General features: G+C 44.4%; 1 protein-coding gene across 1 annotated transcript in view; it reads right to left on the reverse strand.

Annotated features, from left to right (window-relative positions):
* The window catches only part of LOC311352154 (F-actin-uncapping protein LRRC16A-like), a 61517-nt gene that overhangs the window by 15416 nt on the left and 20846 nt on the right, over window positions 1–25255 (reverse strand). Inside the window, exons 4-22 of the mRNA XM_084472370.1 lie at window positions 24466–24516; window positions 20234–20293; window positions 19097–19218; window positions 18270–18364; window positions 17700–17770; window positions 17219–17292; window positions 16925–17000; window positions 14302–14390; window positions 13367–13461; window positions 12971–13057; window positions 11724–11827; window positions 10765–10842; window positions 9816–9892; window positions 7542–7646; window positions 6906–6975; window positions 4697–4778; window positions 4403–4502; window positions 3715–3769; window positions 49–221 (exon numbers count right to left, since the gene is read on the reverse strand). Of these exons, the coding sequence (XP_084328496.1) occupies window positions 49–221; window positions 3715–3769; window positions 4403–4502; window positions 4697–4778; window positions 6906–6975; window positions 7542–7646; window positions 9816–9892; window positions 10765–10842; window positions 11724–11827; window positions 12971–13057; window positions 13367–13461; window positions 14302–14390; window positions 16925–17000; window positions 17219–17292; window positions 17700–17770; window positions 18270–18364; window positions 19097–19218; window positions 20234–20293; window positions 24466–24516 (1664 nt within the window). The remainder of the gene's footprint in view (window positions 1–48; window positions 222–3714; window positions 3770–4402; window positions 4503–4696; window positions 4779–6905; window positions 6976–7541; window positions 7647–9815; window positions 9893–10764; window positions 10843–11723; window positions 11828–12970; window positions 13058–13366; window positions 13462–14301; window positions 14391–16924; window positions 17001–17218; window positions 17293–17699; window positions 17771–18269; window positions 18365–19096; window positions 19219–20233; window positions 20294–24465; window positions 24517–25255) is intronic.

The raw sequence follows: 25255 nt of genomic DNA on the forward strand, positions 1-25255 counted from the left end.
ACACACACACACACACACACACACACACACACACACACACAGCCCTACCGGAGCTTGGTGTTGATCTGCAGGGCCTTGGCCAGCATCTTGGCCCCCATGTCCCCCATGGCGTTGCCGCTGATGTCCAGCCGGGTGAGGGAGGAGTTGCTGCCCAGGGCGTTCAGAACGATGGTCAGGTCGCTCTTCAGCCTGGAGTCCGCTAGGGACAGAGAGGTGAGGGGCTGGAGGGGGGGGGGGGGGGGGGAGTAAAGAAGAGCTATTTAGGTTGCAGTGTGTGTGTGTGTGTGTGTGTGTGTGTGTGTGTGTCAGACAAATTCAGATGTCGATTTATTACACAGACAGAAGATTGCCTTTATAGACGGAAGAAATTAAAGGCGACTTTTCAGCCTTTTTCTGTTGAATGATTAATGATTACTTGGATTAACCTCTCCCTTTCTTTCTTTCTATTTCTCATATGATTATGCACATGAGGTACTGAGAAACGTCCAATGATGAATAAATAATAAACTTCTTTCCAAAAATTGTTTTTTGTGATGGAAAGCATTTCAAATCCAGCTGGCGCTACAACATCAAGACACTGAGGAAAGGAACTATTTGTCAACACCATTGACAGTTTTCCATCATCACAAAATCAAGCATGCTTTTTTTCCGTCCTAGAACCCAAGACAAAATTATTGCTGGGGATAAGAGAAGGAATCGTTTAGCAGTAGGATCAAATGGATTTCTTAAGGATGACAGAACGATTAAAAATGTATCTGTGACGGAGCACTTATTCCTTATGTTGGGTGTATGATGGGTGTATAATGCATGAAGCCACTGAGATTTACAATCTGCCTTCTCTCTAAACTGGCCTTTTAACAGCTGGTCACATCTGCTGAGAAATTACACAATAAACAAACCGACAGCAAGTAAACCCAGAGATTTACTCGGATAAGACGATGTGTGTGCAAAACAATGTTGCGTAAATGTACGTGGTATGCATATTTGTTGAGGGGTGTGGGCCTGTACATAATGTGTGTTCATAATTGGAGCAGGTTTTTGTCAACGTTTAAAAATAACACTGAGAAGAAATAATTCATGGTTTAAACACTTGAAAGAGCCAGAGCGAGATTAAGATCGAGAGAGAGAGAGTGAGAGCGAGTGAGAAAGAGCGAGAGCGAGAAATTTCTTCCTTATTTATCCCTTGTGAGGGTTGGTAGTCTGGCTGCATACATGTGGAGGAGTGGTGGTCTGGAGGAGGGAGATTGCGCGTGAAGGGATGAATTATACACAGTAGATGGGGCTTTCCCATGCATGCAATGAAGTTTATTCCCAAGGGGGATGGAGTTGAGATGAGTGTTTTTTGGGGTGCAGAATAAACAGTAAAAATTAAAGACTGCACGGTTAGTATTTTTTGCATTGCAAGAGTTATTTTGTTTCAGGTTTCATCTTGAAGGATCCATCCTTCAGGGGATGCAACGCACATTAAACAAGACATTGGAACGGCAGTGAATTGATGATAGTGCGGTAATGGTGCAAGTTCCCTAGCTAATGTTGCAATCTTGCCCATAATCTCCCAATAGCACTGCAGTGGCCACTGCAACTAAATATCAAAGATCTAAAAAGTCCTCTCATCCCTTGGGGAATAAAAACTATTTCCCAATTCAAATTTTGGCTGTTGATAATATCTCAATAATTATTTATCACAAAAGGTAAATACATAGGAAGCCAATGCTCTGACAGAAACATGATCTTTAATAGGAGGCAAAAAATGATATGGCTATTGTATGAATAATAGATACATTTTTCATTTATATTGATGTTACACTTAATGTACACACTTATTGTCTTTGACCATCTTTGTTGTATACGGGGAAATGGTTAACCTAGAAATTGTAAGTGCTTGGCTTGTATGAACATCCTTACTGTATCGACAGTGATATATTGTTGTTTCTCTTTCTTATGACAAATGTAATTATTGTAAGTCGCATTGGATAAAAGCGTCTGCTAAATGCCCTAAATGTAAATGCAATGTTAAAATCAATTAGTGACATGAGTATAGCATCAATACAAATATTCATGCAATGTTTTTATTGTGATTTGATTATTAAACATTTTATTTACATGACGCTGCAATTTCACAAGCTCAGGTTGGCAAAAAAAATTAAATATATATTTTGTTTTACCCCCCTATCTATTTTATTGCACTATTTCATTGAAATAATATTCAGAGTTGCTATTCCAAATACACTGAGTGGCCATGACATGTTATTGCCTTAACACATATATGTATCTACTTTTGCAGATGCAGATAATCCATGTTCCCATCTACTAGCTCAAGGCAGAGCATCTGCCTTTGTAGGATCTCCCCACCTCAAAACACAGCGCATCCCATGTGTACGCGTCTGCGCTCAGAGCCAGAAGGTCAGCTAGACGGGGCTGAATTGAGGCCACGGCCAATAAACACAGTGGGGTATATCTAGACCCTAAGGCACCTTCCTGTGTGTGTGTGTGTGTGTGTGTGTGTGTGTGTGTGTGTGTGTGTGTGGAATAGGAACTAGGTCCTAGTTCCTATTTTTGCCATAATGTAGATTTCCTAGTAGATCCTAGTTACAAGGAACTACTAGGAAATCCACATTATGGCAAAAAACTGAGCAGCAAATATTTAGCAACATTCAACACCTCAAACAGTCCAAGCAGGAACAAACCCACCCAGTCCACCACCACGTCTCTGTGTCAGCTGCAGATAGAAACGTCTGAAGTGTATTCCTTTAGGTTTGGCCGTCACAACATCACAGGAGTGTCAGCCGAGAGCAGTTCAATGTGAGCGTCCACCTTTACTGGAGGACGTGGAAGGGATCAGCGGCAATGGTGGTCGGTGTGACCGAGAGATTCCCAGTAATGTGTTGATATCTACAAAGCCAGGATTATATTTGACTGCTGAGTTTTAGCTGAGCATTAAAGTCAGATTTTAATGATTTTTGCCACCTGGACCCTATTTTTAGATCATTTTGGACCAATGCGACAAAAAGATTTGAAACTGGTCCAGTGTTGAGCGACAACGCTGCAGCACATAATTCTTGACAAAAAGGCTGCAATTTAACCCTTTGGGGCAATAGCGCTCTGTCAGTGTACGTCCTGGCTTGTTTCTGCCACTGCAAGCTCAGATTATGATGAAGTCTCGCTCTAGGAGAAGTCCCACCGAGGGTTAGGTTATTGCAGGAGGAGAACGAGAGGTAGAAACGCGAGCTGGAGAGTCAAGGGTTTGTCGTGTTGTATAATATATCATCAAAAACATAATTCAATGGAGAAGAGCCGTGTCTACCATTCAAACCATTTCAAACCATCCTTTAGCTCATAGCCCTCACTCACTGATGGAACGAGTGATCTCGGATTATTGTAGAGTTTGATCACATTACGGTTCAACATCTGTGAACCAAATGTTTGAATAAATAATAAACCGCCGGTTTTAATGAGCTCCGCCAGACGGCGGTCTTCCATTGATGTAAAGTGGATGTAAATGGATGATGGGGTGCAGTCCTTTACAGTTGCCCTGCCGTTCCCGTGTGGTAAATAACCCACCAGTGCTATATGTACCATGGCAGCCAGCCTCACAGGCTGTGAAGGAACAAGCAGCTAATCAAGTGAGGAAGTGAGGAAGAGAGTGAAAGAGAAACCACATTTGGCTTGTCGACTCCAACCAGAGGCAGAGAGTCTTGAAGAGGCCCCACTCACCGAGTCCTCCTCCTGGATCATTTGGACCAGGTTGTCCAACACTGGAGCCAGATTTCTAATGGAGACGGAAGGAAACAACGTTATCACGGCAGTAGTTGAACATCATGATGATTTGACATCAAGTACAAATGTAAACAAAGGTTTTGTTGTATTTTTTCTGTGAATATCCATTGCAGATATTCTATATATATATATATATATATATATATACACTGTATACTATATATATGCCGATAAAAACGAGGAAAGAGTATAATGGATGGATTTGAAACAACTTAGCAAATTGCTTTAGTATATTGAGTTGTTGGCTTTGTTGGCTTCTTCTTTTAGTGGTGTATCTTAAGAGTAAGAGTAAGAGTTTTGAAAACGGGAAGTTCAGGTCATATCGATTCATGTATCAGTATGTTTTAAGGAATCTATGTCAGCAGAGGACGTGGCTTTCTGCTTTATCCGGTAGCCGGACTTGATTAGAAAACAGTAGCTCACGTTAGCTGACTAGCATTCTACTCGCTTCCGTTTACCAGCAGCTAATTGCCGCATTTCATGAATGATAAATAATTTTTTGGAGTTACGATTTTTCAGTTTCCCTAATGCCCCCCTAAAAACAACAACACCTGCTCATAAGACCCCAACCTGGAACCAGAACACATGTCCTTCCTCCCCTTCCCCTCCATGGTATAAAGCTTACTTGGACTTGATGTTGGTGAAGTTCTTGCCCAGTGACAGGTGTCTGATGGACCGGTTCTTTGCAAGCCACACCAGCAGAGTGGAAAGGTCCGAATCCAGGCCTACACACCAAGGTCAAGCCAGTTCTCCAACATTTAGTAACAGCGTTGCTTTCACTTTCAATGTCCCCAAGATTGAACAAGTGCATGCATCACAAATTCCAATTACGTTGCATTTAACATTAAAGCTGCTATCGGCAACTTTTGCACGCGGTATTGCAAAGATTGCTGATTTGAGAGCAGTTGGTTCTTCTCACCGTTATCTGAGATGTCAAGGCTGGAGATGTTGGGGATCTCCGCGATGCAACCTTCTAGAATCTGAGACCCTCCTGAGCGAAGCTACGACGCAAGAGGATAAGAAAGTGAGTTAGATACACTGAAAAAGTATGCATGGAATACTAATGACCAGGGCGAACACAGCATGAAGTATCTGGAACGGACGTGCTTGCTGGAACAGAGATGATGATATAAACCCAAAATGTCTGTGAATGCCGTAGCCACGATGTTAGAGATGGTGAGTGAAGCGGTTAGCTGCAGCCGTGGCACCCATGCAGTCGTGCATGCATTCAAATGTCCAACTGAAATAATGAAGAAATGGCTCAATAATACACATGCTTACAATAACCAAATCATATGAAAACAAAATAAATGAAAAAACTGATGTTAATCATCAAACAGAACAAAAGAGTATGTTATTATATAATAAGTGAAAATGAAAAGCTACCATAGCAAAAGAGGGTAGTGACCATGTAAAGCGAGCAGCCGGTAACTTACACAATGCCCAAGCTAATAGAAGCGTGGGGAGGGAGGGGGTAGGGAAGGTCACATGTTAGAGAGAAGCCAGCAATTAAACAGAACAAAACACACTTTTTCAAGGGCTTGCGCTTAAGATCAGAACTACTCTGAATGGGGAGTTTTGTGCATACGTATACACACATGCGCAAACACAGACCCACGTGCCTGCACATGCTGACGCACATGCACGCACATGTGCACACACACACACACACATACACACAGACACGGACAAACGGACAGCATACAGACCCATTTGAACACACTGTGCACACACGTTAATAGACAGAAGCACATACATACGTACATACATACATACACAAACATGGAAAAGAGAGCAAATTACCGGGTAGGACCGGGTGAATATATATAAAATCATCACTTTGTAACACAAAGCCCAGCTGGAAAGCTTCCATTGAATGGTTCATTAGACCGTACAAATAGCGCTGGGAACTCACATGCTCATATATAATTTCTCCAATGGCTGTGAAGATCTCTAAGAGGGATTCTAGAAAGGGGCTTCCTGTGCAATTTGCATTCATGTGTTGTCCTTGGCAAAGCCATTCAATTCAATGTGTGTGTGTGTGTGTGTGTGTGTGTGTGTGTGTGTGTGTGTGTGTGTGTGCTTGGTGACATGTTTCAAAACGGAAAAAGAATTTGCCCTGCTTTCACTAAGCTCTTCACTTTTCTATTCATCTCTCTCCCTCCCAAGTATATCCTCAGAGGGGCTTTGAACAGTGCCACTGCCCTGTCAAAGTATTCTGAAGAGGGGCCCAAAAAGCTCATAACATGCCCTTTCAACCTATTAAAAGGGCACTTTAAAAAATAAGCCGGCATTGACAACTTTACAAAACCATTAGGATTTGATTACCCTCCTAATGCTGCAGCTAAAATAGACTTCCCTCACTAATATATTTCACACACACACATTTCTTCATTGTACGTATAAATGACATTAATTAATAAGCACTCCCCCTCCAAATAAATATAAAAAAGTGCAATCAAGCCTTATGTCATCAAATGTAGTTTTGATCAATGTTATTCTAATTCTCAAACACTTAATCAAGAAATAATCAACAAACTGAAGGCACCGAACAGTAAATTGCCATCTCTTGAACGAAGCTCAATACTTAAAACAACCTAGCCAATGGAGATCACAGGCATGAGACACCCTGTGGTCCTAGCATGCTGGGAAACTCTCTGTCATCAACTCTGGCCCCACCCTTTCTCTGATGTCATTGGGGATTTTCTAGGGTTATTCTTGTTTCCAACGCACATGATGGGTTTGGCTTACATGGACTTGGCTTATTCTCCGGTCTAAATCTTGTAGTGGGTAGAGGCCAGCGCTCTTGTTTATTCTTTAAACTAAACTAATCAGAGTCGTGGAGGTGTTGAGTTCATATGTGCACACCACAGGGGGAAAACACTTTAGAATATGAAGGGTCATTACTGCCAATAACAAAGTGCTCTTTAGCAAGTGCTTGTGGAGGTGGCACATTCGGCTCTTATGAAAATCTGCCCACGGATCATGCTCATTCTGCCCAAGAGCACCGATAAACTAGCAGTAATGACCCCTCATTAAAACCAACCCCTGAATGACCCACTGATATGAATCATTCTTGTGAATGTGTTTATTGACAGTGTGTGGTGTGGCTTGTGTGTGAAAGCTACCTCACAACAGCTGAGGTCTAAGGTGACTTCCTTGATGTTGGGGTTGCTGGCCAGGCCAAGCAGAAGAGCTCTACATGGAAGGAAAGAATACAGGAGTAGGGTGTAAAATATATACAAATGAAACAGGGTTTTCAGACCGAACACATTACTAGCATAATGGCCCCTCATAATGGCATTTATTATTTACGATAGCTTCCTGATTTTTCGTTTGCTAGAATAAAAAAATCCAACCACTGTTAATCGCATTGAGAAATAGTTGACTAAAATGTCTATTAATTATATTACTTCCTAATTAACATCATAATGGGGTGTTATGGTACAGACAATGTCGGCTCATTCCATCGTGGAGCAGCACCAGTTGGACAAGAGGAATGTTGGTGGTGTTGGTGGTGTTGGTGGTGGTGGTGGTGGTGTTGGTGGTGGTGGTGGTGGTGGTGGTGGTGGTGGTGGTGGTGGTGGTGTTGGTGGTGTTGGTGTTGGTGTTGGTGTTGGTTGTGGTGGTGGTGGTGGTGGTGGTGGTGGTGTTGGTGGTGGTGGTGGTGGTGGTGTTGGTGGTGTTGGTGGTGTTGGTTGTGGTGGTTGTGGTGGTTGTGGTGGTGTTGGTGGTGGTGTTGGGGTACAGTTGGGGGGTCTTACTTCAGGGCCTCGGGGGGGAGCTTGGTCCCCGAGAGGTTGACGGAGCTGAGACACAAGGCGCTGCTGAAGAAGTGCTTAAAGGACGGGGGCACGTCCTTACTTTTCCTACAGACAGACAGACAGAGACAGAGATCAGTGATCAGAGAGACAGTGATCAGAGAGACAGAGAGAGAGACAGAAGGAGAGAGATCAGAGAGAGACAGATAGATCAGAGAGAGACAGAGAGTAATCCGAGAGAGCAAGAGAGACAGGCAGACAGAGCATTTTTAACATTGTTTTTGATTGCTTTAACATAACACAAAGGGCCCCTCTTGTAAAACACCAATCTATTCAGCAATGTAGAGTCGGCATCATACACCGAGTTTTAAATTGAATAATGTCAAATATCAAAAGAAGTTTAAAAAGATACCTCAGCCTCACCTATAGACCCAATAGCTTAGACTAAAATAAATGATGTTTTAGCACATTACACTTCATGAAAACAAGGAGTACAAGCCTCGTGCTCTTGTACCGCACGTGCTCGACATGCGGTCCAACGTTAATATCCGACAAAGTGGGAGCGTTCAACCACAACAAAACAACACAAAACACAAACACAATGGAGACATATGATTGGCTGATTAACCGATGTGAACGGGGAACACTGGCCTGCGTTTTCGCTGGGATCCCAGCAGGCATGATGAAGGACACCGTTACTGCTGCTCATCCCTCACACCCCCCCCCCCCCCCCCCCCCCAACTGGTCAGCCTTACTCCCGGGAGACAGACTGTAAGCCGAGATAAGAGTAGGGGGGTACGCCCCTACCGCACCCTGCCCATCTGTCACACACATGGTGCCACACACAAAGGCGGCCTCAACTATGTCCAACGACACAGTAGTAACACACACACACACACACACACACACACACACACACACACACCCTCCCATCCCACCACACACAGCCCAGTATTAGGTTGTTGTTGCACACTTTCACCAATAGATGGCGCACAGTACAACCAGCCCACTGGATGAATTAATGAGAGGAGAGGGGGTCAGGAGGTCAATCGTATTGTCTTTTACGGATCTGATTGTGGGTCATTTTTGAAAAACATGGCGCTAAAAGGTGCCCATGCAGAAAAGCCAAAAATGATATTTTGACTCTGGAATGGTCAAAATTGTTAAATATTGGAAACTATTCTGTAGTTGCCCATATTAACATTATAAACTGCTGTATGGTGTTGATATATTATGGTTAGAGGGGTTAGTAAAGTGGTCACCTTTCGTTTATATTTTCCCAGTGTCTGTTCTCCCTTCAGAATGTTTGTATAATGTCTTGGAGCCTTGTGAACTAGTCCAATTCTATATTTGTGTATCTGATAATAATTGTTAAATTTGCACTTCATGATTTTGGTGCGGGTATTTAAAATGGGGAAAACTGTGGTCAATTTGACCAAATTGCATTTGACACTAATAAAAATTGTTCGGAGAAAAAGCGAAAAAGAAAAAAGCGAATTAAATAATGTAATGTCGGGTATCTAACTGTTGTTCAATGCAGCAAGAAATCAGCGGCATCAATACCGATAAGGACACATGACGCTTGTATTTTGGCTGAAGTCAACCTATTTTTTAACAATGAATTGACCGCTTCAAAGACTTGACCTGCATCAGACCAATCTCACACAGACTTCATGGAGATAGATAGCCTTTAAACGGATCATGTTGAATCCTACATGTGATGTGTACAAGGGAGTTGTACTCCAGCAAACCAATCTGTTTTTGAGTGCCTCTGACTCTGTTATCGGCGGGGCAGGAGTAAACCCATGTAAACACACAGACTCCACGCAGAAAGACCTTGGTGGAAATGCCTCAAAATGCCTTGGTTCAACCGTGGTGGCAGTGGTTGGCCTCAAACCGTGACCTCTTTCACTGTGAGGCAGAAGTGCTAACCGCCAAGTCACACCACTGACTTACGTGCTCTAGGCAAGCTAGGAGCGTGTAATTTGTTAGAAATGTCATAGCCATCCGCCAGCTATTACTCCTCAATGGCAGATCGACTTAGGCAGGGCTTTGAGTAGGAAGAGGGAGGAGATGTTTACGGTTGATTCGTTTTAAAATGTGCTCTCTTCCACTCTTTTCTGCTTCCTCTCTATACAACTCCCTACCTACCTGCCTACAGCACCTAACACTACATTTCAATGACTTGGTCAACACTACGGCTTATATGCACTATCCATTGGTTACTCCCAGGTGCATCTTTTCACCAATCTCACAGCGTCTCTTTATACCGCTCACCTGTGAGGGAAGACGCTCTTGGACATGTTGAGGACCGCCAGGTGTTGGAGCGTCCCTCGCAGCAGAGCTGAGCACACCTGCAACAGAGACGGGACAGAATGATGCGCATGTGCGTGTGTGCGTGTGCGTGTGTGTCCAAAGACAGACCCTGCCATGAGAAGCAGTTAAATACATTACTTAAATTCAGCTGTTGACGTTAAAAAAAGAGTAGTACTAGTTAGCTCTGATGTCATCATTTGGTGACCAGGGCTGCCTCCTAGTTTCCATCCTCAACTCTCTATTGTATGCTGTAGTAACTGATTGGCTCCATATGGATTAGTGTATGGGAGGGGGAAAGATTGGTCATGAGAGAGAGATATAGAGAGAGCGAGAGAGGTGCATGTGTCAGAGTGATCGATTTGAATGCATGTGCATTCATGCATGTGAGTGGTTGAGAGAAAGAGAGAAAAAAGAAACGGAAGGATACATGCATGTGTGTATACATGTGAGTGTATGCATGTGCGTGTGTTCGTGGGTGCATGTGTGTGTGCGCACATGTGTGTGCATGTATGAGTTTATGACGCAATCAATATCTCCCGTGACAGGCTGACAGCTGGCTACAATCTCGGGCAAATCAATGTGGTGTATTTGGCTTCCAGATCCGTGTCGATACATCACATACAGTATGCAGGGGCAGGAAACACAACGACCTGATCGGATTTATAACAAAAGAGGCCGATCACTACAACACATAGAGCAACGTCTGCTGCTATAACTCTATTTTGTAAGGCTGGTTTGACCGGTGGTCTGTAGAACAGCTTTTGGTGGGGAAGGATGTGGGGGTGGACTTGACCGTAATGACTCCACCGTCTCAGACATATCGCATTTCTATGATAATACGTTTCATTAGACCTTTACCAGCAGATTAAACCAAGACTTTTTCCAAGGCGGAAGATGCCTGTATGCTCACCTGGTCCAATGCGCAGTCTGTGTTAGAGAGGTCCAGCGTTACCAGGCTGTTTGGCTGCGCCAGGAAGTGGTAGAAATGCTGCAAATGTTAACACAAACAAAATAGGAACATGAGAACCATGAGAAGAGATAAGCAACAGCACCAAACACTGTTTGGACAACAACCCCAAAAAAGCATTTTTTTTACAGTTAGTCACAGTTAATCAGTCAACGACATCACGTCATGTTTATCCCTTTTATTACCGGGAAAGAGAAGGAGCAGTCAGTGGCCGTCTATTCCCAACAGACCTGAGGGCATTTCCTGCCAGGCGATTCCCCCGACATAGAGCCAACTCAATGAAACGATGATCCCCCTGCAATAGGTAGACTTTGTCTGGATTTGCACCGCAGCCTCCTCACTCAGGGAGGACAGGCCAACGGTGAACCCCATGTCAGTGAGTCCCACTGACATGTTCCCTGTGCACCTTGTTCATCACCATGAGAAGCATGTGGACCAGTCTAGCTCTGATCAATAGGCAAGATCACGACCAGAGATGACCGATGTTGGCAATTTCTGCTCAAAAGAGTTTGTCAAATACTTATGGCTTCTATCTAAGGTGTACTCAAGTCAGTTTTTTTTTTTTAATGGTGGATGGCCATTACAGTATCTTCTACCTATCGGTGTCCTGCACAGAGGGAGGAGGCTGTACGTCTGACACTGCCAGTGCGGGAGAGTGACAGACTGATTGACTGCTATCTGAATGAGCCAGCGCATGAGGGGAGCAGGCCATCCATCACGTCCAGAGCCATGCTGCAGCTTCAGTCTCTGTCCGCGTCGATGACACTCACTCAGAACGGGATCGAGTGGCCAGGAGAAGGGATGGGGGGAAGACTGGACGAGAGGTGCACCAGTGCGTGAGTGAGTGCGTGCGTGTGTGCATGAATGAGTGCATGTGCTTGCTTGTGTGTGTGTATGATCACCTGCATCTCGTCTCCTCGGAGGACATTCCCTGAGAGGTCCAGATGGAACAGGCTGCTGGGGATGGATGGGTTGGCACTCAGTGACTGGCAAAGGCTGTTCACCCCTACGGCACACACACACACACACAAACAGTGTTAGTATGTTGGCAGCGTTTTGGCAGTCCCGCGGGTGTTTTGTCAGCTTGAAGGAGAGAGGAACAGAGGAAATGAAGACGGAGGAAGGGAAGGGCTCCAGGGCAAGGAGTAAGAAAACTACATGCAAGAGACAGGGCCGATACATCGCTATATACAACCGCCTTCCCTATGCTCAGTGCCAGAGCAAGGTCTTCTGGGGCTCACTCAAGGCCACACTCATGTGTACACAAATATTTAAAAGCAAAAGAAATACACAAGCGTATACATCATTGTGTGTGTGGAGAGATAGAGTGAGAGGGTGAGTGTGAGAGTGAAAGAGAGAGAGACAGAGAACACGTGTGAGAGAGAGAGCGAGAGAGAGAGCATTTGCGTGCATGGCCTGCCTAATTAAGTCAGTCTTCAGCGAGACATGGGATAGCAGTTTAAATCCACACTGATAAGCAGGCAGTTTTAGGTTAGAGGGTCACTTCAGCCTGAGCGATGCAGCACATGCCGCAGTCGGCATGATGACGCTCGCCTGTACAGTAAGTAGATACAAGAAAATATTAAAAAGACAACGCTGTATATAAGAAGCTCTGCATTGCTTTGAATGCCTTGCGTTGAGCTCTACCACGTGTCCTGCACGTGAGCAGTGCTACGACGTTACACTGGAACGACCCTGTGGCACCCCCTGCCCCACGGAACTTGATGGAGGCGTTTCGATTGGCTGAGAGAGTCGGGGGGGGAGGGGGGGGGGGTGGGTGGGATGGGAGACATGTGTGAGTCACTCCCAAAAGGAACAGGACTGTCTACCATTGGCACAGATTCTAGACTCAATACTATTCAAAGAAGCTAAGAACAACTGAAGCGGTGATGGGACGCGGAACAGCCTCTCCGTCTCGCTCGCTCCTCCAGCTCTTAATCTCTAGCTCTCTCACCCGCTGACCTTCTGCGGTAGCACGGTTTCTTTTGTAGACACAAGTGCAGACATGAAGAGATTCGCCTTGTGATACAAGGGGGAAAACCCCACAGCAAACACCAAAGGAATCCTTGTTCAGCGGTCCAGGGGGGAGGGGGGGAGCGGGATCAAACAACAACAACAACGCACCGTCAAGGGGGCAGCAGGCGAGTACCTTTGGGTGACAGGGAGGTTTTGGAGAAGTTCAAATGCTTGAGTCCAATGCGAAGTTTGGCGAACTGAGCCCCCAGGGAGATGATACCTGTAGACAGACAGGAGAGAGGGACGGACGGACGGGCAAAGACAGGGCGGTATTAATACGCTACATATACAAAGTGTTTTCATTGGTCACTTTGTCATTCCCAGCAACATAAATTGAGCTACATTGCACAGATTGTTCTTAGGTATATCTCTCTATGACTTCATGCTACTGTGTTATCAATAGGTACTGCCATCATAAAAGTTTCGCAAAATCAATTGCGATCAATTATTTATTGAAAGAAACCACATTGCATTGGCGGACGGGCAGGAGAACAGAGAGAGTGGAGCGGGCCGGAGCAGGGCGCAGTACCTCTGTCCTCCAGCGGGTTGTTGGAGAGGTTGATGGTGGTGAGTGCTGAGTTGGGGTGGTGGGCCAGGGCAGATGCTAGCTTCTGGGCAAAGTCCCTGGGTGGCATTTCAATGACTTGGTCATTATACATCAAGATTATAATAGCAAACTAGCATCATTTTTATTATTTCAATGTCAAAACATAAACATATGTTTAATAAGAAATTATATGGATAATAATTATAAATGTGTGCACACATATTGAACTTAATATGTTATGCAAGGGATAATATATAGAACTCCAGTCATTATCAGGAAAATTTGCGTCGGTGTCTTGCTTCGTCCTGAAGGAAAAATAACTTCACACGGTGTGTCTTTTTACAATTTATTTGTTACCATTCGTAGTGTTGATCAGCATAGAAATAGGGGGTTGATAAGTTACCGGACTACTTGCGGAGTGATACGAAAGACATGAATCAGAGGCAAAAAATCCACTTTCCTTGACAGCGGTCATTATATGCTTAGCAAAGTTAAATTATCGAAAAATAATTCACCGCCGGAAGTCGGGAAGGCCCATGCAAGTGAACAGAGCGTTCCACAGCATTGAGAAGAGCCGTGTAATAAAACATAGTAATCACTTCCATGACTCCTAATGCTTCTGGCCTCAGAGAGCTAATTACATTTTCTGATGACGTGCATCACTGTAGTTAACTATTTTTATCTCAGTGTCTTTTTATTCATCCATCCATCCATAAAATGAGAGAGTGGCTTGGAGAAAAACATCTGCTTGCCCCATGAGGTAAGGCCTCAGTAATTAGGGTATGTCATTTTGGCTTCAGCAGTCCGTATGACATAAACCCAGCACTAAACGGGGAGGTTAACGTTGGATCCAATTTGTACAGACATTAAACATGAAGACTGTAGGGTTTCTCCTTGTGTCTTAAGTGAAATCTTACGTTTTGAGTCCTGCGTTGTCCAGAACCAGCTCCTCTAGGCGAGCCGAACGAGACACCACTCGTAGAATCTGCTCACACACATCTGCCGACTGAACACACACACGCACACACACACAAACACAAAACAAACAAATCTGACCATTAGGCATCACCACATATCACGGGACTTTTTGAGCCACCAATCCTTTATGGAAATGGGGAAGAGAAGACAAGAGGAAATAAGGCATTACAATGACACATTGTGATGTTTCCAGTCCCAAAACACAACATAGTGATATGAGATCACAAAATATTCCTGTTGGTCCTGTAGTGGGCTTGTTATGAATGTTGTGGTGGCATGCCCCCTTTCCTTTACATTTCACCACCATCATTAATTTCCACCAAGCATTATCTAATGTTGAATTTGCACCTAGAAACAACACATTAAGAAATATCTTCCCACCCTTGGCAGGGACCAGCGACCAGTTACTGCTGTCACTATAATTCTAGTTAATATGAAATGAGCCAACTCTGAAAAGTCGTCCACTACGTTGAAGACTTTCAAGGAGTTTCAAGGAGTTTCCGTTTACACACACAGACAATCCATGACTAGTAGGCATTGGATAAACATTTCTTAAAAAATTAAAAAGATGGTTTAATTGATATTTGCTGGTTCATTGCTGTTCTTTTATGCATCTCCTGCCCGCCTGTTAGGGGTCAGTATTAATCTGTTCACCAACACAACACACCGGGTTAGACACTCAGCCAGACAGACAGACACTTCCATGTGGACTGGTTAACTGGCCATTGGATTGCAAGACATACCGTAAGACATACATGACCCTAACTTGACATATCTTTTCAGTTAACACAAACAAAAATGACACAGAGAATGTAAGTAAGTGGTTAATGGAATCTAAATAACTAGTGTTTCTAGTGTGATAGTGTGATATTATGGTCTTCTTCCATATGGGATAGCATATGCGCTAACAGCCGTTTGGTTGTCTTGCTCTGAAGGCATTCCTCCCCTGGCCTGTCCGCCTGCCATTGTTTGTTCAAGTGCCAAGCATAAATAAGGCTCAACGTTTTCCTTCCAAATGATGGTAAATGAGAACATAACTGAATTAGAGAGAGGGTGAGAGAGAGGGTGAGAGAAAGAGAGACGGAGGCTGAGAGAAAGAGAGTGACAGAGGGTGAGAGTAAGAGAGAAAGATAGAATGAGGGTGAGAGGGAGAGAGGGTTTGGGAGCGAGAGTCGAGAGCGAGAGAAAGAGAGGATATGAGTGACAGAGGGAGAGCAGACCCAGGCATATAAACAGGCCAGACAAAGAGCACAGTATATTCCCATAAGCTGCCGTTCTGCTGGGGACAGCACAGCACAGCTCTGGGAGAGAGTCAGCCTCTATTGTACCGTGGGACCTCCAATTAACACCAGGCATTGTCTCACAGTGCTACAACCAGGACCCTACCACAGTCACAGCACACATAAACCTGACTGAGTATACATAAACATACACAGAGAGAGAGAGAGAGAGAGAGAGAGAGAGAGAGAGAGAGAGAGAGAGAGAGAGAGAGAGAGAGAGAGAGAGAGAGAGAGAGAGAGAGAGAGAGAGAGAGAGAGAGAGAGAGAGAGAGAGAGAGAGAGAGAGAGACCTCCCTGAGTGATGACCCGGGCTAGGCTAGCTGAAGAGCTGGCCATCCAACTGATGAATGACCATATTTGAGATATTGAAATCTTCAGCTTGCGTTTATTCATACAAAAGATATGTGACACTTCACCCAACACAATAACATAAAAAAACTAGATACCATTTTGGTATTTTTATTTATTTATTTAATTTTAGGACCCGGTTTGGTTGTCTGGTTAACTTCAAATATGTGAGATTAAAGATGGATCTACTGGTTTATGGTTAACCCTAACCCCAATACCACTACATTTGACACGGCTCACTGTGCTCACCCAACACGCAATTATAACAAGAGCTGGTAACTATAGCAACCTCTCCCAGAAACAAAGAGAAGCTAAACTCTGTATCGAACATGGGAAAAAACACACACACACACACACACACACACACACACACACACACACACACACACAAAACCTAATTATTCAAATAGCCTGGGGGTGCATTTTTAATAAAGACGTGTGGGCGATTTCATGGGTATGTGGCACAGTCTCTGTCTACCAATTCAGGACTCCTCTCTCTTTAGAGCCCATTAACTGGCCGTCCAGGGCGGTCCAGGACGGTCCAGGACGGTGTGTCAGAAGGGTTCAGACAGAGGAAACCCTTAATGTATCTGGGAATGAGGGAAAGGGAGGGCGAGTCACCGTGACTGTGTGTGCGTGGGTTGTGTGTTAGGGGGTTGGTAAGTCAAGAGTGTAGCAGCCTTGGTAATTGAACCCAGTTCTCTCTTCTGTATTAACTTGCCAGAGCATTGGACTGATGATGAAGATGAAGATGAAGAAGAAGAAGAAGAAGAAGCAGAAGAAGTATACTTATTAGAAACTGTAGAAGGCCAATACACTGTGTGAAAATCAGGAGGTCAGAGAGGAAGAGAAGAAGGAGGAGCACTGAGGAAAAGGAGGTGAATGAGAAAGAGGAGGAGGAGGTTAAGGAGGAAGAGTTTAGAGGTGGACTGACCAGTTTATAGTCCTTGGTGGAGAGTTTGGTAAACCACTGGCTGAACTCCAACACGGCTATTATGGCCACCATATCCCTGTGGAGGACAACACACACAGACAGACAGACAGAGAATAATGTTCAAAGTTATGCATTGTAGCCCAACATCTGCATCACAGGTCGACTACACATCTTAGATATGCATGGAATGAGAAATACATTCTGAATTGGTTTGCATTTATTGTGTCTCCCACACCACCAAGCTTTTCTCATGCCTTGACATTGAATGTTGAAGATATTTGTTTCGATGGTCACCTGTTCTCCAGGTGACTGAAGTCCTGCAGGTTGAGCTCTCTGGAGTCCTGACTCAGATAGATGGTGTCCACGTCCTGGGAGTGCAGAGCATGACATCATACATCGATAGACACTGCACTGGGTAACTTTCTCATCTCAGCTCTGTCCTATCTTAAATCTTGAGCGACTATAAAACCTAACCAAAAAAAAAAATTGCTTTGATTGGAATGGAAAACATATTTAAATTCTAAATCAAAATGATGATCCAAACTCAAAATCCAACACGCACGCACTCACACGCACGCACTCACACGCACGCACACACACACACACACACACACACACACACACACACACCCCCTCCTTCCCGGATACATTAACGGTTTCCTCTGTCTGAACACTGACAAAAAGCCAACATACTTCTCTTTAAAATAAATCATGAAACAAGTACAAAGAAACGGGTAGAACTAAAAAACAACAACAAGCTAGAGGAGATACTGACCCACTGCACTTCCTCTCGGTACGGGAGTCCCAGCCAGTCACACACACACCTGTACATCTGGGAAAACCCACCTGGACCAAGGGAACACAGAGGGAGAGCTTCAGTAAGGTTGACGGAAGGCACTTAAGTCACATCAAATACAATGACCGTTAGAACGTACAATCGTTAATTCAGACTTTGTGATTGCCATGTGTAATCTTAACGAATATTGTTTAAATTTAAAGTAAAAAAAAAAAAACGAGTTAAAAACTAAAAAGAATTTAGTTAAAAACGAAATCTGCTTCAAGTGTCTGTGCTTTAGCTATACAATATAATGCACAGTGTGTGTCAGCATTTGTAAAGTGTATGCCTAACTCAGACGAAAACTTGAACGGATGTAAAATGTATTAAATGGAATCTAAACCCTTTCAAAACCCTGTCACAATTCAGATGTCACACACATGTAGAAGTATGCTCTCACACACACACACACACACACACACACACACACACACACACACACACACACACACACACACACACACACACACACACACACACACACACACACACACACACACACACACACACCGCAGGGCCCGGCGTCCACAGCCTGGTCGTCCCACAGCGCCTGCAGAGCGGTAAGCCTCTCCGGGGGATCCATGGTGAGCTTCTTCATCACTTTGCTGGGATCAGAAAACACCAAGTCACCAACAGAAACATCCACTTCCAGCTCACCCTGACTGCCCAACACCCCGGAGCTCCTACAAGTACAAACTCAAATCGACACTTTTGCACTTTTTTTCATAGCGCTACGTCACCCATCTTCTCTGCACAGCCTGTGAGCCTGTGTGGGTGTTGCGTGAACCCTTGTGAATCAACACCCTTTTCACGGTCGGAAACACACAGGTGTAGCTCATAAAGATTTGTGTCCGTTCGATTTAGGTATGGCAAGTGAACCAGTATAGAAACCAACTAGTCAAGCAGATAAAAATAGGATTAAGGAAGGATTAAGGAAGAATTAAAGGAAGTTACTTTACCCTAAAATGAACAACAACCTGTCTATTATGTCTCATCAAATTTGTGTTCATTTCTGTATTCAACATCCCCAATTGCTTCCCATTTTAAGCGTACAATGGTTAAATCCGTTTCACATCCTCATTACACAAATGTGCGTGAAATAGAATTTAGCCATAAGTTCAATCGAAAACACCAATAAAGAAGTGGTGTGTACAGTATTGTCAGGCAAAAAACTGTAGGCTTTACCCACTCAGGTTCAATGACCTACACACAAAAAACCCTTTCACAGTTGGAAAAACACAGAAGTAGCTCATAACAATATTTTTGGTCTGTTTGATGTAGGTATGGTGGCTCACACACACACACACACACACACACAGTATAGTAATAGTACTGACCCGGGTGCTAGCCCAGGACATATCCTGAGCATGCAGTTTCCGATGTGACCTACGACCTCGTTGACCTCCTCCGTTGACAGGAGCTTCAGGGAGAAGGAGCCGCGCTCGTACTCCACAGACAGCTACGGAGGCCGGGGAAAAACAACAGATGACGTCATGTGGTCCATTCACATTCCCGTACCGTTACATAACTCACCAGGCGTCTGAGATCCAAAGTGTTGCTTTTGCAGCCCTTTGAATATTTGTTTTAGTCATTAACATAAGGACAGGACCATCATTTAAATTTTCTTCATTGATAGAAATGCATACATCGAGGGACGCTTTAAGTTGACGGCTATAAGTAGGCTTTGTTAGATCCCACCTCACTTCGAAACAGACCCACCCAGGCTGATTTCGCTGTCATCCATCTGTCCCTCAATGAATATATCACCCATGAATTTATCTCGAGGACATTAGCTCATTTGAATTGAAATACGTCTCCATACAAGAGAGTCCTCGTAAAACCATTAGCCATTAACCATTCTCTGGAGTTGTGCAAGAAAGAAGCTTGCTTCCTGTTTAGGCTGGAATGACCCAAACAGGCCATTCAAAACGTCTGTGAGAGCACTATGGTGGCTGATTGATAGTAAGAGCATTGACCTCTCCGAGAGGAGAGACGTGTGAGGGAGGCTAACCAGTAGAGACAGGATTCTGAAGCAGAGGATTATTATATTAAATGGTGTACGGAGGTGAGATTCTGCAACCCGGCAGCAATGACCGTCAAGTGTAGTTTGTCAGAGACGAGGGAAAATGACAGGTGTGCAAAGACTTCCCGGATCAGCAAATCCTTTTGATGTCTTTTATTAAAAGGCAGTGGCTCAAGGTGTCATTAAAGGGCAATAAATGTCAAGCTTGTGTGTCCGTCAACCCCCTCATTGTGCAAGATGTGCCAATGAAGTCCAAAGCATCATGGGTGTGGCTCTAGAATCCACTTATGTGTATACAATAGGTTGGGATGTACAGCCATAGAAAATAATTCTAACCAAAATAGTTCTGTTTTACAATCAACATCACATCAGCTTCATATCCCCTTGGTAACCAGTTGGAAAAAAGGGTGTATTAAGGTCATCGGGACCGGTCTGGGGGGGGGTCACTGACCTGTGTAGGCTTGTTACACGCGATGCCCTGGATCTCCAGGTAATTAAAGGCATGCTCCACCTGAAGAGAAGAGAGCACAGCTGTCATTAGGGAGCAGGGAGCAGGAGCTTCAAATACCGGTGTGCACCGGACCCGTGAATCACTGTCTGCATAGTGCAGGTCTGGCTGCCTGCTCTGGGAGTGCAACACACCGCCATCCAAACATTTCCATTGGCTGGGTGGAACGGAAAGAAAGGAAGCTGTGATTACCTTTGTTGCCTGCACATTTTAAAATAAAATAGAGATGAGAAGAGAAGAGAGAATAGCAGTTATATAAGCTGCTATTGCACAGCATTTGCACGTATGTTATTAGCAAATAAACACAGAGTGTACTTCCCGTGTAGTTTACTGTATACACTGTGTGTGTGTGTGTGTGTGTGTGTGTGTGTGTGTGTGTGTGTGTGTGTGTGTGTGTGTGCGTGTGTGTGTGTGTGTGTGTGTGTGTGTGTGAGAGATGCCTAAGGAACCATGTCAAAAAAGGGATGTTCTATAATTAACAGGTTGGGAAGTGGTTCTGGCCTCTCAACATCTGTGCGGACTGCAGCAGTGCTGAGTCAGAGCCCTCGGTGCGTCCCTCTGGACTGTAAGAAACCTTGAGACGGATCCAAACGGACGCCACAGAAACGACATTCACTTACTTACCCAAAGATAGTCATATTTTTGCAAGTGAAACAAATACACTGTTTATACGCTTGCCCCACACACTCACACAATCGTTGTGTGTAGTCTGATACCCATTTGGTTTTTGATACAAATTAATTGAATGCCAATTTATTTCAATCTTCCCCACTCCCACCACAAATCAAGATCTGGCCTCGTGTTTTTCCTCTTGGTTTGAGAAGAGAGCATTTCAGGACAAAGGAAGTAAGGAGAAGTGGTTGTCTGCAGCCGGCCTTCCTTAAAAGGAGAAAGACGGCACCGATGACGTACAGTAGGGAACTCAGGCATCTGTGTACAAATGTGTGGTAGACACGTATCTGCACACACACACACACACACACAGGGAGAGGAGCTCGTATAAACAGTGTGCTGGAAGGCAGGCTATGAAACAGGGCCAGACTATTCCAGGTGGGCACTGCTTCTAAGGGAATGGAACAAAGGCCAGGAGAAGATAAAAAGGCTGAAGGCAATCCGTCTCGGTGTATTGTCCAAGCCGTTTCTCTTTGGTACGTGTTGCTTGTATGTCATGTTTATTGAAATTGGGATCTTCAACACCTCATTCATGTCTCTCAGACTGTATAACACAAGCACATACATCACACAAGGCTGGAAGGCAGATCCCCAAATAGCTCAAAGCAAGAAACAGATCACATGTTTGACAGGTGTCGATCACCTTAGAGTAAACGGTTTATGTTTAAATTGGTACCAAGCCAAGTTAGCGAAAGCAGCAGTGAGGAATGATACGCATGGCAGGCCCATCACACAAACCCAGCGGTGGCAGTGGGTCGGTAAGACAAGAATGGTTGACTAATTCTAGAAGTAATCAGCAGAGAGAACCCAAGTCTTGGGGTTTATTTTTAGCCGGTCTTCATTCCCCCTTAAGACAACACTGAGTCAGAGTTGCCATGAGAGCTGGATTAAGGCCGGCTCCCTGCTTATCATTCTACAAACGGGGGAACATGGAGAGAGCCATTGCAGCTGTGTTCCAGAGCCGGGCCGACCTACATGCCACTAAAATCCTCCTAGCAGCGGCACGTCAGACTGATGTGGGCTGGTGGACAGGTGCTTTGGGAAAGACTACATTTATTTTTCTTTGATATTTCAGAGGCAGCTTTGCAACACTTAAATAACAGATTCTAGATCAATATGGCTGCAGCCCCGGAAAAACAACACCACATAGTACAACCCCAAATCACATGCACGGTCCTTGGCTGCCTGTCGGACAAAGACTTGGCCCGCGATGGGGAACTGGTGCTGCTTCGACACATTGCCTTGAGCTAGCCCAGAACCAGACAGCTCCATGGCCATGGCTGCAGCATAGACAGGAGGAGGAAGCCCGTGCTCGCACTGAATCCCAGTTCTCCATCAGCGTACACAACCTATGGTGGAGGCTCTCTTGGACCCTACTGGGCCACTGGGTCAGGGTTGGTGAGACTGGGTTCTCTTGGGGAGAGAACCGTTGATTTGATTTCTGCAAGGGGGATGCCGAAGGTTATCCAAGCAACTATGTGATCATCTGAGTAGTTGTAGAGCAGTATACTTTTTTCGTCTCGATTAAAGAACGAGGAAGATACTTAAAACAGCACTGAAGGAAGAAAACCATCAATAAACTGCAATTATGTGCAGACTTGGACAGATCCAGCTTTGCCCAAAAAATGGGCTACATTTGAATATATCTTTTGTATGTATATTAGATATAAATTAAATATTTGTGGTTTTCATCCAGTAAGGATGAACCCGATGGGCCTATTGCCCGATTGGTTCTAACTGCTAGCACCGGGGGGGAACTAAGAAGTGTTTAGAAGCTAGCGTTTAGAAGCAAGCTGGCTGCTCGGTGCATAAGGCCCGTGGCTATTATCATGCTGAGGTGACTGGGAGCAACCAAATGCCAGAGAGATTGCATTGCTCACCCAGTTGTTCATTTGCCATCTGTCATTGAACGGTACATACAAAAGTCAGTTCCTTTTTCCATCCTAAATATCGGTGATGATCAACTGTAACTGTCAAAAAGTATCATGACTGCATAAGCAGAGATGGCTATATAAATGCTTCATCAAGAGTGATGGTGAGTTATAAAATCAACCACGAATTAAAGACTGAACATTAGATGGAATATGTTAAAATTAAAAATGTAGAAGAGGTAAAAGGAGAGCATTTTTTGGATGAAAGTCATAAAAGACATAAAACTAATAAGACAAAAACAAGCCCAGCGGGAGAGAGGGAGTGTGAGAGAGAGAGAAGGAAGGGAGGGAGAAAGGGAGGGTAGTGATCAGGAATGGATGACATCAGTGTGATAACAGGAATGACTTAATAACATGGAGGGGAGGAGGGCAAAGGTGACGAGCTAATCTGGATCAGCAGACACAGGCATGAGGTGAGCTACAGGACAGCAGAGGGAGGGCCGTGTTATGTGTAGGACCTTCACCAGGTCAGAGCCCTTGGTGTGTTTGTGATGCCTGCATCGTTTACTCCTACAGCGTGACTACACCCTTCATCTCTTTATATTCAGGGTCAGACTGTGAATCACACACACACAGCCAAACCACTTTTTTTTAACTAACATTCCTAGACGACTTAGAGTTCAACAATGCTCATATCTTAGTTTGACTTGGTTTCTTATTTAAGCCATTTTCTTTACATATTTAAAACTGGTTTCAACGGTTTCCTGGTTCACCTATCAAAGGGGAGTACCACTCAAACACCTGGACAGGGTTGATGGGCCATACCAACAACATGAATAGTGTATGGGGGGAGTTTAACCTTTGACATCCCGCTTTGTTGCAAAACAATCTGAATCTCTCTCAATTTGGTTTGGCCGGTTTCTTGGTTTGTTTTGGCTGGCCTATAGTATACAGCATTGAATTAATACCCCACTTAACACGAAATACGGCTTCTTAACAATCCAAATGAGAACAAAACCTGAACAAATAAGACAAAAATTATGAAGCTTTTTTTCCAGATAGCATTGTTATAAGTTTTAAGAAAACTGACAGGGGTGAGGAAGAGACAAAGGTTGGGGTGGATAACATCTGGTGGAGCCGATGTGTAAATACGCTTGGAATTCTCCTGGTGGTAGAGGGGATAATAAAGGGGCTTGTAAAGCTAATGATAGCGGTGTCATTGTCCCCGACAGTGCTAAGTGTGCACATCTGTGCTGCTGCTGCTGCATACCAAACAGCAGCTTATTAACTGGCAGTGTAATGACATGAAATACACACACACATGCAGATAAGATCAACAGACACGTAAACACAGCTTACTTTTTGTTTGACTCATTTTGCTTTCCTGGTACACAGAGGTTATAATAACCATACGAGAGCAAAGAGCAAATGTATTAAATATACACAAAAAGAGATCAATGAATACATCTCAAATGGGACCTATTATCCAAAGATGAGCTGGAAATCTATTCCTGGTTTTCTATGCAAAAAGGTCAGTCTCTCAAACCGACAGGGAGTAGGACTCTAGTTTGTCTGCGTGACTTGATACACACAAATAACACAAATCGTGCAAGTATGGGGAGCTGGACTTACCTTGGCAGGAGTACGTGCTGTCAGGAGGTAGGCTCTCTGGGCCGATAACGCCTGAGTAAGGAGAAAAAAAGAGAGACACAACATAAGACACTAATACACATGTTTGTCTTGGCAGGTATGCACAAAACAATACATAGAAAGAGGACACCCAACACACACACACAGCCTCTCGGTGCGGGCTCACTGAGATCAAACGTCTACTGGTAAACGCAGCCGTCATAACAAAGCGGTAGGGAAAGCAGAACCACCACAACAAACACTGCTTGAAGATCCTCCTTTGACACAAGGGAAATACCACCTGAACACCACTTCAGACATCAAGGTCTGGAATCAACAAGCACACAGAGAAAGGGGAGAACCCACTCGTTTAAACAGGTGAAAGACTCTTGGATGGGGGATCACTCTACAGGGAGCAGGGCTGTGTGGTGCAGCTGGGTTTTGACATGATGGAGAAGGACAGGCAGTCTTCGCTGACCCCAGACAACCTTATCCTGAAGAGGAAGCAGGCGGCTACTAGTGCTGGGCTAACATCTCACATACACACTCACTCACTACCACCACCAACCCCTATCACTAATCCTCCAGCTCTTCCCTTTCCCTCTCCATCCACGTGAACAACATGTGATCCCGGACCATGCAGTCAATCATATTCCCACAGAGCGAGGATTTCTCAGTTGACGGACAGACAGTATTAGACCGACAGTATTTTACAACATGACGCATCAGGGCTAAACACTTCTTGTTTACATGGAATGGAAACAAAGTGACACGTCTTACATACTGTCCATGG

The sequence above is a fragment of the Micromesistius poutassou genome (genome assembly GCF_964030765.1).
Source record: "Micromesistius poutassou genome assembly, chromosome: 8".
NCBI classification, from domain to species: domain Eukaryota; kingdom Metazoa; phylum Chordata; class Actinopteri; order Gadiformes; family Gadidae; genus Micromesistius; species Micromesistius poutassou.